The sequence below is a fragment of the Myotis brandtii genome, unplaced genomic scaffold (assembly GCF_000412655.1).
Source record: "Myotis brandtii unplaced genomic scaffold, ASM41265v1 scaffold14, whole genome shotgun sequence".
Taxonomy (NCBI): Eukaryota; Metazoa; Chordata; class Mammalia; order Chiroptera; family Vespertilionidae; genus Myotis; species Myotis brandtii.
The window spans coordinates 2571004-2588970 of record NW_005354999.1 but is presented as its reverse complement, the minus strand read 5'-3'; the positions used below and the strand labels follow the sequence as shown (position 1 = coordinate 2588970).

The window sequence follows — 17967 nt, the reverse complement described above, 5'->3', positions numbered from 1 at the left end:
GCTTCGAGCACTACTACATCCCTTGGGGGATGTTTGGCCCAAACTGATCCCTGCAGGGATCGGTCCGAAACCAGCAGTCCAACATCCTCCAAGGGTCTCGGATTGCCAGAGGGCGCAGGCTAGGCTGAGAGACCCCACCAGAGCACGAATCTGTGCACTGGGCCTCTAGTATTATTATAATTTCATAGAAGAGGAACAGAGAGGTTAAGTGACTTGCTGAAGGTCACACAGGTCAGGAGTGGCAGAGCTAGAACTCCAGCTCAGGTCTGGTTGCTGCTAAAGTTTTGTGCTTTTAACCTTTGAACTATACAACCTCTAGGCTTTTCAGTACCTTCTTTTGGTTTTTATCCCTTCCTCCTTTTCTTTGTTTCCAAGGGGAATTAATCTTTAGCAGCCCTCTTTTATCTAGTGACCCATCATAGTTCAAATGCTCAGAGACCCTTGAGGCGGGGCTGCTGTCTTCATCTCTGCACACTTTCACGGGCACTGCACAGGGAGGCCTTCCCCTTTACAACTTTTTTACATGTGAAAATTCATTAGTGTAATTTGAAGAAGATGAGAAGTAGACTCATAATCAGAGTTTTAAACTGCTTACTCCAGTAACAGCTTAACGCATTTGCCAGGGAAACATGCCTGGAAATCCATAGAAGGATCCCAGTACTGTTTATGTTTAAGGGACACAGTTAATTCTGTCTCCTTAATATATCCCAGCCTTCCTAGGGGAAAGAGGAATAAAGAACCCAACAGAAAGAAACATTTTAGATTTTTGTTGAGTTCTCCACTTTTAAGTAGGCAGAGAACTAAAAATTGAAATTTGTTAATAGTCAAGGAAACATACTGAAAATATAGTAAGAAAAAAAAGTAGTTTCCACTTTTGTTCCCTCAAATACACCAAAAATGAACACAAATAAACATTAACATGTAACTTTTCAGTAAAGGATGTGATTTTGACTATTTTTCAAGGTGATGGCCATGTAGTCATTGATTGAAACATTAGAACCTTGAGAAAGTGCACTAATGTGGAAACTGTCCTCTGTCACTGAAGAGTTTGCTGTGCTGTCACAACCTAATTGGTAGATGATTTGAGGCTCATTCTAATCTTAGCATTACCTTAGAAATATATCTTTATACAACAACGTGATATTAGGATAGGAGGACACTGAATGAACTTACACATTTGTAAAAGTTGCTAAAATTATCTATCATTTTCTGACACTTAATATTTCCTTAAAAAGAAATATGGTATGACTGGAATGTTAAAAAATGATTTCAGAACAACCTCTTGAAAACTGTTAACTTTAGCTTCCTTTTTTTTCTTCTTAAAAAAAGGCATGTTATTTACATGACTTCTGCTGACTTTGTAAAAATATCCCATCACACAGTGAGTTCTAATGTACAAAGTAACTTCTTAATAATTTTTGTGTCCCCAGCATAGTGCCTAAAATATATAAGATATTCAATAAAAAAGAATTTGCAGTTTTGGAATGATACCCAGGTAGCCGCCTATTAAATTCTAAGCAATTGATTTTTTGGTCCTAAAACAAGAGAAAACAATTGGATGGAAACAAACAAAAAATCCTGAATGCTATAGTAGTCCCCCCTTACCGGCAGGAGATCCCTTCCAAGATCCCCAGGGGATACCAGAAACCATGGTTAATACCAATGCTGTGTATACTATGCTTTTCCTCTACATCAGTGGTTCTCAACCTTCCTAATGCTGCGACCCTTTAATACAGTTTCTCATGTTGTGGTGACCCCCATCCATAAAATTACTTTCGTTGCTACTTCATAACTGTAATTTTGCTACTGTTATGAATCGTAATGTAATTATCTGATGTGCAGGATGTATTTTCATTGTTACAAATTGAACATAAAGCATAGTGATTAATCACAAAAAAATATGTAATTATATATGTTTTTTCCTATGGTCTTAGGCGACCCCTGTGAAAGGGTCGTTTGACCCCCAAAGGGGCCGTGACCCACAGGTTGAGAACCGCTGCTCTACATGCACACCTATGATATGATTACATTTAATTTGTAAATTAGGTACAGTAAACAATTAGCAACAATAATAGAATAATTTTATAATATACTATAATAAAAGTTACGTGAATGTGATTTCTTTCTCAAAAAATCTTATTGTGCTGGACAAAGGGGTGATTCATGTCTCAGGCAGGACAGCATAAGATTTCATCACACTGCTTAGAAGGGCGTGAAATTTAAAGCTTATGAATTATTTCTGGAATTTTCCATTTAATATTTTTGGACTGCATTGACCACTGGTAACTGAATCTGCAGATTAGAGGGGACTCCTTTATATGGGTACTATCAGAATTATGATTTACACTTATACATTATTTAAATTCCAGTGATTTCAGTGTGGGTATATATCTATTTTAAATATTGCACTTTATTGTACTTCTTTGTTTTTTACTATAGCATAATACACACAACTCATCTTTTTCTCCTTTTTTCACTTCATAGACTGAATCCTATCTGAACTGATATATGATTTGTATTTTTTACTGGCTTATTTTCTGTCTCAGGACTTTGTCTTGCCTATCACCTATATCATAGGTGTACATATTAGGCCCTTGGTAGTATGGAAAGAAGGCACATCTGCACCAGAATTACTCATATAGAAAAACCCCTGGTGGAATAAATACTCATGAAAAAAAAAAAGAATTTTTCTACCCCTTCAAACGGAGATGGTGTAGAAATTGGGAAAATAGTTTCAAATCAAAGAGGTAATATTCCATCTTTTAATCAAACAGTTCCTCTGTTCAAATAAATGTCTGTAAGCTCTAGACAGCTGACCCCCTCCCGCATTTGAAATCTCCATATAACTTTTGACTCCCCTAAGCTAATAGCCTCCTGTTGACTAGAAGCCTTACTGATAACATACACAGTCAATTAACACATGTTCTGTGTGTTATCTGTGTTATATACTGTATTCTTAAATACAGTGAGCCAGAGAAAAGAAGATGTTATTAAGAAATCATAAGAGAAAATACATTTACTGCAATTACTGACAACAAACAAAAAACCACCACCACCACCAAACACACAGATAAGTGGACCTGTGCCGTCCAAACCTGTGCTATTCAAAGGTCAGCTGCACACAGAACTGAAGCAAGACCTGTATATACCCTTCTTTACCTGAGGGTTTGCAGCCATAATGGTGTAGTTCCCATCATCATCTAGGGTGGAGGCTGTGGTGTGGAGAGAGCACGTCCCATCAAGATCTCTTTGTATGATGTAGTGATCATTCTTGGGAGAGATCTGCTTTCCATCTTTAAACCAGTAGATCTGTGAAAAGAAACAAGATTAAAAATTAAGGTTGTGTGTAGTACTGTTTGGGGGACTGATAAATAACAACTATGTAGTCTGCAGAGCTGATCTGAGTTTTCACTTTCAAATGCTAATTGGAACATCTGAACAGGCAATTGAATTTTAAGTGAAAAGAGTAGGTAATAAGCAAATTTAATTATATTTTAGTTTTAAAAAATTATATATTCTCCTTTTACTTTTAAAAATATGTAAGTAGGTATTTACAGTCATATGTTATTATATATTATTTTTCTTTTTGCTTCTTTCTAATTGCAAATGTACTCAATTAGAAGGTAGTACTTGTACAGTGAAGGTAAAAGGGTTATTTTAGAGAACACAAACAGACCCCAAAACTCTAATCATTCCACTGAATCGTGTTAGACACTAAAATGGTGGGGAGGAGGCAGGCAGCAGTTCAGGGCTGGTGGCGGGTGGAACTCTACTGCTTTAATTCCAGACCAGGAGCATATGACCAAAGGTTCAAAGTTTGCCAGGTCTTCCACTATGTTAAAGAAAACACAATAGTATTTAAATGTAATAATTTTCAAATAATATTTTAACTTGGGTTGGTAGAAAATTAAATGCAAAAAATAAAGTAAAAATGAATTTTGGTGAAATAAACATTTAAATGGTCATATGACATCTTCTGTAGATCCTCCTTCCTTCCTTTACTGGTCAATGGATCACTCATGATTTTTGATTATTTCTGAACTACACAGTTGAAAGACAGCCCTAATATGATTGAAATGCTGCACTAATGCCTACCCACCTCCAGACTAACTGGTAGGGAAGGAAATAAATCACTCCGTTTTTAAGCCACAATAAGTTCTTTGTTGTCAGTTTTGTTCCTTGCAACCAAAAGCATTCCTAACAGATGAAAACTCCTTTAGAGCCTTCAGCTTTTAATGCCACATTGGCATTGAAATTCAACTCCCTGTCAGAGCCTTTGAATCTGAAAAATCTTTTTGAAATGTCCAATTCAAAACGTAGGGAAAGGCCTGAAACATACAGCACTAAATAAGTGCATGAATAACCAGGGTCTGACTGCTATAACTCTTCCAACCTCTATTTTTCAATTAGCTCCAAATTTACAGAAACTATTTTTAGTCTCCAGAACCTAAAAATTAATCAACTAGACTAATAACTTTTAGTTCTAAAAAATTAAACTATATAAAGCATTATACTTCATAATTATCATACTCTACTTAGTGGTTCCATGATTGCTGATGGAACAGAGAAGCTGTAATTAGTATCCAGTTCTTCCGAGTCATTTCTTTCCTTTAATTGTATTTTTCACCTCCATTATACTTGGAATACAACTTGCAAATGAAATTTAAGAAAAAGTTCCAAAATTTTACCAAGACTACTGTTTAGTCTTCTCATGTCTCAGAACAAGCATGTCAAGGGCATAATACATTTTTAAAAACATAGTGAGTGTTCCATACTTTAATAATCTTAATTTATATATTATGCAGAAAAAAAAGAGCAATTCTTCTTTAAACCAGGGAGGGAAGAAAAGAATGGCAATGAGGAAAGAAGGAAGGATGAAGAAAATCTAATTAAAAGTTCTAAAAAAAAAATATTAAGCCTTTTAAAGCCAAGAAATATTTAAACTTGTACTAGAAAAAACACAGTTCTGTTACTTACAATAGCCCATCTTCAAGTTGAACATAATATCCTTTAAGGACAGGAATCAGTAATCTTAGAACTACATCAGTGATCTTAAGCACTGATTAATGTTTAACATAGGATCTTTTATGAATATTATGGAAGTTCAAGATATAATTTCTTACTAAGTTTCATTCATAAGCTGCAAGTTTATTTTTAATGTATGCATTTGGCATCATGTGTGTGAATACACAGCAATTACCAAAATTATGCCAAGAATATAATAAAGAAGTTTTCTCTAATAACAGTTTATTTAGAAGTCTCCTTTTGTTAGGGGTGGATATGGGTTGAAAATTTAAGGCCTTTTTTTTTTTTTCTCTATGTTTCTCTGACTATGGGCTTAGAATTTGGTTTTAGGGAAAGAACATGATGGTAAAACTTACCTTATTGAGAAAACAAAACAACAATGTGGAGCATTAACACACAGAAGTTTCAGGTATTTTCATATCACTTTCCCCCCTTCCATTCAACTGATTCTCATTTCAGCTCTTTTACACCCCTGGTAAGCGTTTAATTTCAGTGAGTGTGTTTTTCATTTCTATGTGCTTACTTTACAAATTTGCCTTGTCTTTAGTATTATCCTGTTCTTTCTTAAACTTTCTATTCCTTTAAAAATTGCTTCAATCATTTTGAACAGTTATTTTATAGTATCAAGATTATTCCATATAATGTCATTGACTGACTTCTGTTTTCTTATTTCCTCATATGGGTTTGTAAGTTTTTACTAGGAACTCATTTTTTCTCCCTCCCTCTCTGTAGAAGTGTGATATGCCCCTAACTGTCCTATGGGACAAGATAACCTTTGCTTGCTTCACCAGAAACCTAAATATTTTAATTATCCTGGACTCAGTTTCTTATTAATTTCTTAGCTTTTGGCTCTATATCATGTGACAGGGTAAATTTGAAGTTTCAGTTTCTCATGGGTGTGTGTGTGGTTTTTTTTTAATTCTCTCAAGTTCTAGGGAAAAGTGTCATTCTGTTACTGCTTTGCTGGGCTACTAAGCGGTTAATCTCGTCTCCCTTGTAAAGACAGTGCAGCTCTATCTGCATTTCTATGTTTCTGTATGGAGCGGTCCCCGTTAGGTCAGCCCAGACCTCCTGAGTACCAGATGTTCTTTGATTATCCTTTCTCAACAGTATTCCCTCCCCCTTTGTAATATTGGAAGTTTTGGTTTTATAATTAGCGGTAAGCACACTTTGCTGTATGGTGCCGTGCACGGGCTCATGTTCAAGCCTGGCCACTCACCAGCTCTCTGCCTTGGGGAAGTTAACTAGCCTCACTGAGCTCAGTTTAGTCATTTGCAGTTCGGGAGTAGCAATGATGACGTCACATGAATAAATGATGTAGGTGTATGAAAAGATACTGTCAATTATTCAATTCTATTCTATTTTTCAAACCCAAACGATACCCCTGTTCCACCCTTATTGATTTCCAATGCTTCCTGAAGTTGGCTTTGAACTTACAGTACCTCAAGCATTTTACATCATGGGTATTGAGAAAGGTGGTCTGGATCTCTCTCTCCTACCATACATACTGTAATTTGGAAGCCAAACTCTACCTCAGAAAATATGACTCCTAAAAAGTCATGTTTTCAGCTCACCTTTGGCTGTGGATTCCCAGTCACTCTGCATGTGAAAGTGACAGGCATTCCCTCGAAGATCTTGTAATGTTTCAGCTTCATCTCGAAGACTGGTGCCGCTCCATTTTCCACAGGCACATCCGCATAGTGGGCTTCATCGCCTGATTCATCCACAGGAGACCTTTCCAGCCTGTACTCGATTTCACTGATGAGTCTCTGTTCACAGCTGGAGACTTTGTATTCCTGGATCAAACAGAGCACGATCTTGTTAACAACCTCAATCCCTTGTGGTACAGTGTGTCCCGAGCCTCATCCCCTCTCCAATGAAGGCTCTTAGAAGACAGTGATATTTTTACCACAGAGCCTACAATCGGGTCTGAGCCCATGTCAGTTGCATATGAAATAGAAAACATCTGGGAGTAAGTGTATATGATATTTCAAATTATCTTCATCCAAAAAAACAAAGTATAAAACTATGAAGATGAATTTCTTTTCTTTGGGGGTGGAAGTCAGGGAGAAAGGCAATGGCTGTATTTCCCTGAACTGTTTGTAAAAATAAAGCATGCTGGAACACCGATTTCTCTCTGTGGGGAACGCTGACGCCGGGGGTGCACTTCTCCAGAAGGGCAACACCAGTACATGTGGCCAGCAGCTGCAGTGCTGCACAGCACTGTATCAAACAAACCACAGGAAAGTGGCACCATGCTTTTCTTAGAGCCTCTGAACTCCCTCAGCTCTGCAGTTATTAGGAACTATTTTCCACTCCCTTAAAAGAAACAAAGGGTTGACAGTCTAATTAAGTGTTGTTTGCAAAAGCAAAGCCCCCACCACCATCCTGTGGTGATTAACGTGGGCACTGCAGTTGCTGGCCTACAAAGTACAAAGACGACAAGGCAGCCCATTATAAGATATTTTCTACTCAGTAGTAAATAGAAGATTGTTTTAACTTGGTTTTCTCTGAAAGAAGTTACTCGACCTTTAAAAAACAGTCCATGGCCTGAGAGAAGACAACACTATGAATAAAACTGCAAAATATACACAAATTGCCCAGCCGGCTTGGCTCAGTGGTTGAGCATCGGCCTGTGAACCAGGAAGTCTTGATTCGATTCCTGGTCAGGGCACATGCCTGGGTTGCGGGCTTGAACCCCAGTAGGGGGCGTACAGGAGGCAGCTAATCAATGATTCTGTCTCATCATTGATGTTTTTTATCTCTCCCTTTCCTTTCCTCTCTGAAATCAATAAAAATATATTTTAAAAAACACACAAGTTGTTTTGTCTAATTACTATCAAATTAATCCATTTAAGAGTTAGCACTTTTTCCTAGAAAGGTATAACAATGAGAAACTTTTCAGTTTAAAGTTCAGAGTATCCACTAATGACAATCAAATTCAAATTTGTAATAAATGACAAGAAAAATCACATTGCACTAATTTTGTTCATCTGGCATTAAATGAAAATAGACACTGTCATAGTATTTATGATTCATAGATGGCAGCAAACAAGGAAGCACACAAGAAACTAGACAGAGTGAAAGACTAGAAAGAGAAGAAAGGTGAAAAGCTTAACCTTTTGACCATCCAGAGGACTCCCTATAGAAGCATGAGGAGACCCAATTTCCTGTAATGGCAGAAAAAAAGAGGTGAAGACTAATAACAGAAATAATAACCTAGCAAGAGTTTGAGTTTTTTTTTAAGGGAGATTTTTGCAGTAGCTATATTTAACACAGGAAAACCTTTCAGATTCATTTCTCTATAGACACAAGAAAGAGTTTACTTGATTTTTAAAACTTTCTTTAATATGGAGACTGCATCTGGAAACAGAAGCAGTGGAGATTAAAAACAATGGCTTATATCAATGACTTTTTTTGGTGGTAACAGAACATTTTAGGTTTTCTGTTGATCAGTGATTTATAACTATATAAGTGAAGGAAAATAAAGATACAGTTTTTCTGTACGTAGCTATTTTACTTTGATTAAATATTAAAAATGTAATTGGAAATAGTCACTAGATATTTCAAACAATTTCAAGGAAAATAAGTTACTCTCCACACACAGTTACTTTGCATGAAAGCACAGGTCAGGAAAAACAGAAAGATACTTGAAAGGAGAATAAACTGATCAATAAGAAGGTAAAAAGAACAGATTTCACTGACTGAAATAATTCTATGCATCATTTAACACAATGTCTAGCATATAGTATGTGCTCAGTAAATACAAATAAAATAATGCTTTTCTTTGACCTGCCCTATACTTTCCACAGAGTCAATACCAAGAATAGTGTCCATAAAGACTAGGGGAGAGGAGACACAGAAAGAAATTGTCAGTTTTCTAAGAAGCCCAGAGGAACACAGTACCTGATTAGCCGTTTCCTCCTCTGGCTCCTGAACGTTAAAGACAGTTGCACTGTCAGCACCTAGTAATCGACGGGCCATTCTTTCTTCATATGTTAACTTCTAAACAGAGTAAATCATAAAAAATACAACATTAGGAAAGTCACAGTTGTATACCACCTCACGAAAAAGAATGAAAACCCCCACACCAACGAGTTTTGCTGTTTTCTGTAACTGTATCTCCACCTGTAGATCCCTGTGTGCAAAAGGAATCTGTTTCCTCCCCTGGCTTTAGTTGTCCCGACTTTCACAGTCCCCCCTCCCTTCTGCTCCTAATGGCCTCATCTAGTGTTGGGACATGGGCTAACTAACCTTTCAAGCCACCAATTGATTGAACAAAAATTCAAGGTGAGTAAAATAAGCAACAAGGCAGAAACCACACAGAAAATGTGTGTCCCAAACTTACTCTTAACGATAAACATTTAGGCTAGCTGGCAGTGATGGCGGCCTCACCTCTGAGAGCATTTTTCTCGGTTGTTGTGTAACATAGGGGGAATGGAGGCAAATAGAATAATCCACAAAGAGTGACTGCACATGGCTGAGTTAGCAAACAGACTATGAAAGATACTTCCTAATGCTAATGCCCACAATTCATGATTCTGCTCAGAGGAAAACTGCTTGCCTGTCAAGAAATGAAAGTAGTCATGTTTTTGCACTAGCAGCCAGCACTTTTGGCTTTGGCCAAAACCATTTTTGCTAGGACAAAAGAAATGCCAACATTTTTAGTCTGTCTGTTGGGCTGATTCCTGCTCTTGAGTGGTGGTTTGAAAATGCCATAGAATTACAGGTCTGGGATGAAATTTAAGAGACCATTTCCCCATCAGGGGCATTTTACAAACAACTATTTGACTGGAAATAAAGAAGAATTAGTAAGGCAGGATCTAAAATATAGTACAGAAATTATTTTAGATTAACTTCTAAACTTCTGAATATGGATACAAATTCTATTGGAAACTCTCTCTAATCAGAAAAATATGTGGGGTAAATTTATAATTTCCAGTAATCACTGGTTCCAGGCCCAACTGAAGCCGGGAATTGAAACAAGTCAGGTGCCAAATGACAAGCAGCCCTGAAGTTCAAATTATTTCATTTAGCCAAGAAGGGCAGAGGACAAGAAGAGGCAGAAGTAGGTGTTTGGTGCATGGAGTGTCTCAGCCCAGTATGTTATTATATAAATTAATTTTCTCATGTTTCTTTTCTTAAAAAAAATATTTTTATTGATTTCAGAGAGGAAGGGAAAGGGAGAGAGAGAGATAGAAACATCAATGATGAGACTCATTGATCGGCTGCCTCTTGCATGCCCCCTACTGGGATCGAGCCTGCAATCCAGGCATGTGTCCTTGACCGGAATCGAACCCGGGACCCTTCAGTCCCCAGGCTGACGCTCTATCCACTGAGCCAAACTGGCTAGGGCTATTTTTCTCACGATTCTAAAAAAATAAATAAATAAAAATAAATGAATTCTGCTCCCTTAAAAGTCTTCCTAAAGTTTCATGGAAAACTGCATCAGCAGCAGAGAGAGGACTGGAATAATCCCCACTCTGTTCCTCATAAACAGAGACATCAATTTGACACATAGGCCTTCACCTGAATGCACTTGCATCATTAGAAGCCGAATGTGCTCCACAGTTTTGTTTCTAAGCACTATGCCATGTGGATACACAAGCCCTATCTTTGGAAGCCAAAAAGAAGTAACAATAATATGTAACATTAGGGAAAAGTTGCTTGAGGGTCCTATTTTCTAAAAGGGGAAGCCTTACTTTCCTTGTCCTTTTAAACTCTCCAATAGGGAAATCTATGGCCCTTATTGTGATGTCATTCACTGGGAGATATATCTCCCAGTGAAATATAACATAAATAAAAATACTATATACATATAATATATATAGTATGCTATAATATCTTATAGAAGTCTTACTTTAACCAAGAGAATTTTAGTCCATAAAGAATATTTAAACAGCCAAAAAGGAAAAAGAAACAAACTGGAGAGATGCCATTCTTTACCTGGCCTGAAAAAGTTCCCATAAGCACTTGTTTTAACCTTTCAAAGGCTTCCATTGACAGAGCCAGAGAAAACGTCCCGAGTATGTGCACAGACACACGCGATTATTTCAGGGAGAAGCATTTCCCTTTATAAAAGTCTGTTCTCAGTGAGATGAATAACTAACACAAGATCTCATGAGGATTTTAGTCTTCCTGAACTCAGATCAGGATGCCCTAATAGTTAAAATCATCACCTTTGTTCTCCACCTTTCTGTTCAAACAAGGTCTGTTCTCACATTTTTAGTTATCAATGCTTGATAATTAAAATTTCTAGAAAACATAATTAGCACCGTGAGATTTCTATTCTGAAAAAGTTGTCTGAGAGGGAGACTTTATACAAAGGCCCTTTTCCTCTTGTACTTAAGAGCCAAGCACATTTTCTGGTGCTAATTCCATAATAAAGCCACACAAAAGCTCCTTTCCTTCATTGGGGAAATCTTACTGCTAGACTTGCTTTTCCTGTCCCCTTAAAATATTCTGATGTGATGAGAAAAGGGTCAGTAAAAAACATAAAAAACAAACAACTGATGAGAAAACATTTAAGTCCAATGGAGAAATCTTGATCTACTCTACAATTCTGCAGCCTTCAAACATAATTATTTTTTTTCTTGAGTCTATCTAGTTGTCTTGCTCTGACAAACCAGAACAAGACTGAAACAGCCTTACTCTTTCAGATTATTGAGTCAATAGTGATTGTCTAGTGGAATAGAACTGGACGCCAGCAATGATTTCCTTAGTAAAAGTATTTTTTTGTGTAGCATCAGTACATGCCATAGAATCCCAATTCTCCTTTTGGTACTTGAATTCTAATTTGCTGCTTTGGGGTAGACAGATTGCTCCAAAGCACACCTTCTCCCTCCCTCCCCAACCTGCCCCTCCCAGAGGTTTGTTATTTTTTCTTTTAACATCACAGTTCTGCATTTATTCTACCCCAGACCTTAAAATCAGCCCTTCTTCCTTTATCTCCAACTTGCGATCCTGACTCCAATAATAGTTTATGGAATAACAGGAAGAAGCCACTGTCTCCTTTTCCCCGGATTCAAGTCATTATACTAAGAGGAATGTAGAGACCCAAAGGCAATAAAATCAGGTTTGTGGACAAATCTTAAGAACCTAAGTCTTAGTGAAGCCAGGGAAGAGCTCTCTGATGTGGGGAGCGTGTGTTCCAAGCCCAGGCCCCCGGTCTCTCCATACCGGCTGGCCGTTGTTCAGGAGGTCTTCCTTGAAGCGCAGTTTTCGTTCCAGGTCCTGAATGACAGCGTCCTTGGTGCCCTGGATCTCCTCATCAGAGGCTATTCGAGCAGTCCTGCTGGCCTTCTTTGGAAATCCCCTGCAGGGCAGAAGCACAAGGTGGTATAGTCCTTTGTCAGGCATATCAATCCGAGTTGAACATTCAAGTCCAGCAAAGAAAGGGTACACGTGTCAGTGTGTTTCTTCCCACTCTTGTTTTTACGCTACATCTATTCTAACTAACTTTGGAAAGAACCACGAAAGCTGGATTCGGTGTTTAGGTAACACTAATTGGAACCCGTTTTCAGAGGAAGTTCAGACATCTTAGGGGAGTGTGCCTCGGTGGTTAGATAAATGCCAAGGACAGCGAAGGCCTGCGTTCTAGCTCTAAGGAGGCAGCCATGTGAAGGGAAAATAGGATGTGATTTATAATCAGACCTAGGTTTAAAATCTGGCTTTGTCTTATATTAAGTTTGTGACTTTGAGCCAGTTTCTTAACGTTTCTTATGAGCAGGAATAAAACTATATACCACATCTGACTTGAGATGATTTGAAAGAGAACATATTTTTCTTTCATACTTTCATTAATTCAGTCCTTCCGATTCTCTGAAATGAATGGATTCAACAACAGTACTTAGCCCACTCTAAGCAGATACTAAGTGTGTTACCTTTCCGTCTGTCCTACCTCGATTAGGGAAGATGTTCTCTCCTAGAGGACCTGGAAGGTCTGCAGGGCCTGCTGTGCTAGGTGCATCCCAGGCCTCCTCAACCTCCTCTCAGGATAGGTGACATGCCAGAGCCTCTCTCTCCAAGATGAGTGACAGGACCCTGAGCCACATGAGCCGGGGCCTTGGTGCTTGGTGCGTGTGGAATCCACTTTCGTTGGTGCCTTAAGCAATTTCCCTCCTATTTCTCCTACTTTCCCTCACAAGGCTGAGGGTAAAGATGAAGGAGAAATGGCATACCTGTCCCATTGCCTCCCGAGGGCCTGCACCTGGCCTTCCCAATAGCCATTCTCTCCTCCTGTCCACTCCTTGTTTTCTGGCTGAGCTCCCTCTGATTTTGTTGGGTGTTTATCCTTCAGTGCGCTTGGGAAAGGTGATCCCCACCCCTCTCCAAACCCAGGGGTGATTAATCTCTGTCAGTTTGACATAGATTGTGGTCACAATCCTCTGGACAGTAATGAGCCAGAGGTCTGTGGTAGAGCCCTAGCCAATGAGATAGGGGAATAGAGGTGGGAGTGAGGGGTGCGGTGCCCCAGTTAAAAACTCCCCATCTCTGAAAAGAAACACATAAGAAATGTTCCTCTTCTATCACTGTGTCCAAAGTGTAATGCTCCAAACTGCTGCATCCACTTCGTGACCACGAGGGGGGGGGGGTCCACATGCCAATGACGACGCTTCGAAAGAAGAGCCTGCGTCCCTGATTGTTGGGGGACACTGTGTTAACCTACCATGGAACTGCCTGACCCCACTTGTTATGTTAAACAATAAACCTTATGCATTTAATCTGGTAGTTGAGTCTTCTGTTACCTATAATGGAAACATTCTGATAGCTTTTCCAGGTCCTTCCTTTCTAGTCATTTGCCCCTGACGTTCAAATAGGATGATGTTAGACATTGGTTTAAAAAAAAACACACACAAAGAAAGAAAATATTGTGATATCCTGTGTTAGTAATATTCTTTTCCAGGTCCTTCCTTTCTAGTCATTTGCCCCTGAAGTTCAAATAGGATGATGTTAGACATTGGTTTTAAAAAAACACACACACAAAGAAATAAAATATTGTGATATCCTGTGTTAGTAATATCAAAGTGGTTAGTCAAACTTTAAACTGCTCCCTGGGAATGGGTCTTGATTTTTAAGGAGCTGGGCAATGAATTTGGGGCATATTAATAGCAAGGGCTGTAGGAATTATGATTTGCAACCAACCCTTTAACAAAAATCTATATCGTTTGCCAACTTTCCTAAGCCCGGAGCCTCTCTTCCTTACCCTTTTTCTCGGGGTAATGTCACCAGCCTAACGTCTCCTCGGAATGGAGGGCCCTAAGTCAACCCCATTAATTATTGCACCATGTTTGTTTTCTTCATAACCCTTAGCACACGTGAGCATTACATGTCCTGTGTGCTGCTCTCCCACATGCCTCCTTTGTTAATCACAGTGCCTGTCAAATAGCAGGCCTCCAAAGCACATTGGTGGAGTGAGTGCATGGATGCACTGTGTCTCCATCTCCACTTCTGACCCCTGACCCCTCTCTGTGTTCCCTCCTCAGGCAAGAACATTTGTGCCAGAGCTGTGGGAAACCAAACCACACGTAACAAGTCAGGTTCAGAACAAGTAAAAACGTTACTTAGTTTTGGAAATAAAGTTCTTCTGACGGCAACCTTGCATCTGAGAACTAGAAGAGCTAGGTTCTGAAGGCACCTGAAAGCTGGTCCTAAAGACAGGGCGCTCATTGTACACCAGCTTTATTGGGAACGCACACGTTCCCATCATCCATTTGCACCTGACACCATAAGCCGGTTGCACAACTGTGTGCCGGTGAGCAGCCTCGATGACAGGAGGCTTGCCGTGTGTCTGCAGGCAGACATGCCGAGAGCTGTGTCCTCTCACAGAGCATGGAAGGGGCAAAAGGAGGGCTCTCGAGGGCAGGACGGAGCCCTGAACAAGAGAGGCAGGGCACTGTGTTTTTAAAAGACAGCTGCAGCTCTCCTGAATTAGTAAACACCCGTCTATTTACTACTGAGTAAGTCCTGTCACTTCAAAAGCGTCTCTCAGTGCTCTTGCCTCTCAGGGGACCTAAGCACCTGAGGACCACAGCTCCGGGACGGCACCTGCAAGCACATTCACTTTGGCAGGAGGACATTCCTGCCCCTCGGGTAAGCGTCTCTCAGTGCTCTTGCCTCTCAGGGGACCTAAACACCTGAGGGAGGACCACCGTTCTGGGACGGCACCTGCAGGCACATTCACTTTGGCAGGAGGACATTCTTGCCACTCGGGCGCTTTATAACTTCAGATCCAATTAAAGCTACTCTTTGATCCAAATAGAAACCCCGATCGTTCTGTATTTCTTTTTTAACAAGCCAGTTCCCTAAGCACAGGAAGATGACCAGCATTCGAAGGGCATTTACTTCATCCCCCGTTTCCCCCTATTTTTAAAGACATTATTTTCCCTTACTTACAGAAATTTAAGGTGCACATATTTTCTTGATTCTGAGCAATTAACACTGAAATGAATGAAGCAATTGGAAGATTTTTAAATCTCATAGCATTATTGGGGAAATGGTATGAGGTGATGCATAGCTTATAGAAACTAGCCAGCGTGGAAGTGAACCCCAGAGACGAGATTGGCCGAGGGAAATGGAATGAAAGAGGGAAAGGAGGTAAAAAAATATGCCAAGAACCCTGGGCTAGAGTCTCCAAAACTGTGGAAATAACCTTTACTGATGGACTTTTCAGGGCTCAGCTCTGCTCTAGGAATACAATGCTGAACAAAACTTACGTCACTATACTTATTCTACTGTGGAGAGAGGAGGAGGAGGAGGAGGAGGAGGGAAGGAAGGACATACCAGGAGGTGGTCAGTGCTGTGAAGGGACAGGAGTGTGAGGAGATGACTAGACAGTGCGGTTAATCCCAGTTCTGAGCAGCTGACACTTCAGCTGAGGCCCAGGTGATAGGAAGGCGCCACCTGTGTGAGGACCAATGGGAGAGTGGGGCAATGCAAAGGTCCTCGGCCAGAATGAGCCTGGCAGGTTGACAGGGCATTGTGAGCCTTGGGGACAGAGGTACAGGCACAGGTTATAGCATTTCTCAAAATTGTTTTAATATGGAACCTTTTTGCCCCCAGAGAGTATCTCATTTGGACTAATGTACTTCAGGAAATACTTAGAAACTGTGTTAAAAACTGAGAGTTAAGGGGTTAGTATATAAAGTTTGGGTTAAGAACCAAAATGGAGTATTTGGAAGGGGGAGGCCCCAGGAAAGAAAAGTAGTTGTAAGTTTTTGAGGCAAAGTTTTGGTAAACGGGTTGTTTTCCTATAAAGCTAACTCTGTGTTAGAGTTCAGGGTAATTAAAATGGCTGTGGTTTGTTCCCCTAGATGGCACCTACTTTTGGTAAATGAAGAGCAACAGCTCATCAGGAAATAATGAGTGGTGACAAAGAGATGATTTGTGCAATTACAAGTAAAATGCTTATTCCAAGAAAACTGTTACCCAAAGCAGCACCTTCACAAAACCCTTACCCAGAAGCAAACCTCAACCAGTACACAGTCCATCCAAGCCTCCCACACGACAGCCGTTAGTTGTTCACACACTCAGCCCCACTGTGCAGAAAGCAGCACTGTTTACTCTGGCTTCAGCAGTAAGTCACTTACGTTTACAAATAATACCCATGTGGCGGGGGTGGGGCAGAAACCTCTCAAGCACATATGCAAGCATCTGGGAGGTCAACTCTTCCAGATTCAGCCACCACCAAATCCCAGAAGATCCCCCTCCTGCCCCCCCTCCCACCTTGGCTACTGAATAATCTTAAGAGCATCCTCCCCTTGATATACTAGTCTAGGTCAACTCGGTCAGTGTATTTCAGGAACTCAAATCTCCAGAGTACAACACTGATTTAAGAGGTCATGAACCTGTCTGGAGAACATTTTTAACTACTTATAGAGTCCTCTCATAGTCAGTGATTATCTAATGGCAACGAAATTTCACAACAGTCCAGAGTGAGCAAAATCATTAACATGTTGGCACTTCATTATCCCTCATGTTTAAGAAAGTAATATGTCAATTAATATATAAAAGAGCCCAAAATCATGCTCGCTTTGGCAGCACATATACTAAAATTGGAATGATACAGAGAAGATTTGCATGGCCCCTGCGCAAGGATGACACACAAATTTGTGAAGCGTTCCATATTTAAAAATAAAAAGCCCAGAATACACAAACTGAGTTTTTGTATATCTAAAGCCAAAGTGATTAGAGTACAGTGAGTACCTGAAGCTCATGCTTAAGGAAAATAGATCAATTTGTATTAATATTAGCTTCTCTTCACATCCTCTTTTGGGTTCTCTAAAGAATAAACACACACCTGTGTGTGCTACGCCTATTTGTTAATCCCACATAACTCCATATAGAGCCATCCAGGACGGAGCAGGTCTCATTCTGAGCAGACATTTCAGCAGAATTGTCACTAGTCACAGCGGACCCCGAGACCGCTCCAGCTAATTTGCTGGGATATACTTGCCCAGGGTTGGTTGCAACTTTGTGTAGATTCCTCTATGGCATACTGTTAGGACCCTAATGAGCCCAATGACAAGGCCCTGGGGTAGCCTTGTCAGCCTCAGCCTCAGCCTCTAATGGGGCATGACAAGGTCCCCGCTCACCAGTCTCCTGCAGGACAGAAGGACAGGAACCCGGGGTCATGTCTGCAGGGTCCAATGCAGCTTCTGTCATTTCTACTAGTTACTATCCAACCACTGTCTTGACTTGAAAACTGAAGTGCATTTGCATCTGTTTTCGAACTTTCGGGCGATTTTGCTTTGTTGGTCTGTAGCAGTTTTCTTTCATTAAGAAATAACAGACATCAGATGTTTTAGAGATAAGCCGGGGCAAGTCATTGGATCTAATGACTACCCTCCTTGCTTAAGCTTATTCTAGCACCCTGGGAAATCTCACCACTTGGTGCCTGTCACCTTGAATAAGGACAGTGTTCCCACTACCTGTTCTTATATA

At 40.0% G+C, this 17967-nt stretch overlaps 1 protein-coding gene across 1 annotated transcript in view; it reads right to left on the bottom strand.

Annotated features, from left to right (window-relative positions):
* The window catches only part of PALLD (palladin, cytoskeletal associated protein), a 392451-nt gene that overhangs the window by 19101 nt on the left and 355383 nt on the right, over window positions 1–17967 (bottom strand). The window contains exons 10-14 of the mRNA XM_014535224.1: window positions 12205–12340; window positions 8932–9030; window positions 8145–8195; window positions 6600–6821; window positions 3160–3309 (exon numbers count right to left, since the gene is read on the bottom strand). Of these exons, the coding sequence (XP_014390710.1) occupies window positions 3160–3309; window positions 6600–6821; window positions 8145–8195; window positions 8932–9030; window positions 12205–12340 (658 nt within the window). The remainder of the gene's footprint in view (window positions 1–3159; window positions 3310–6599; window positions 6822–8144; window positions 8196–8931; window positions 9031–12204; window positions 12341–17967) is intronic.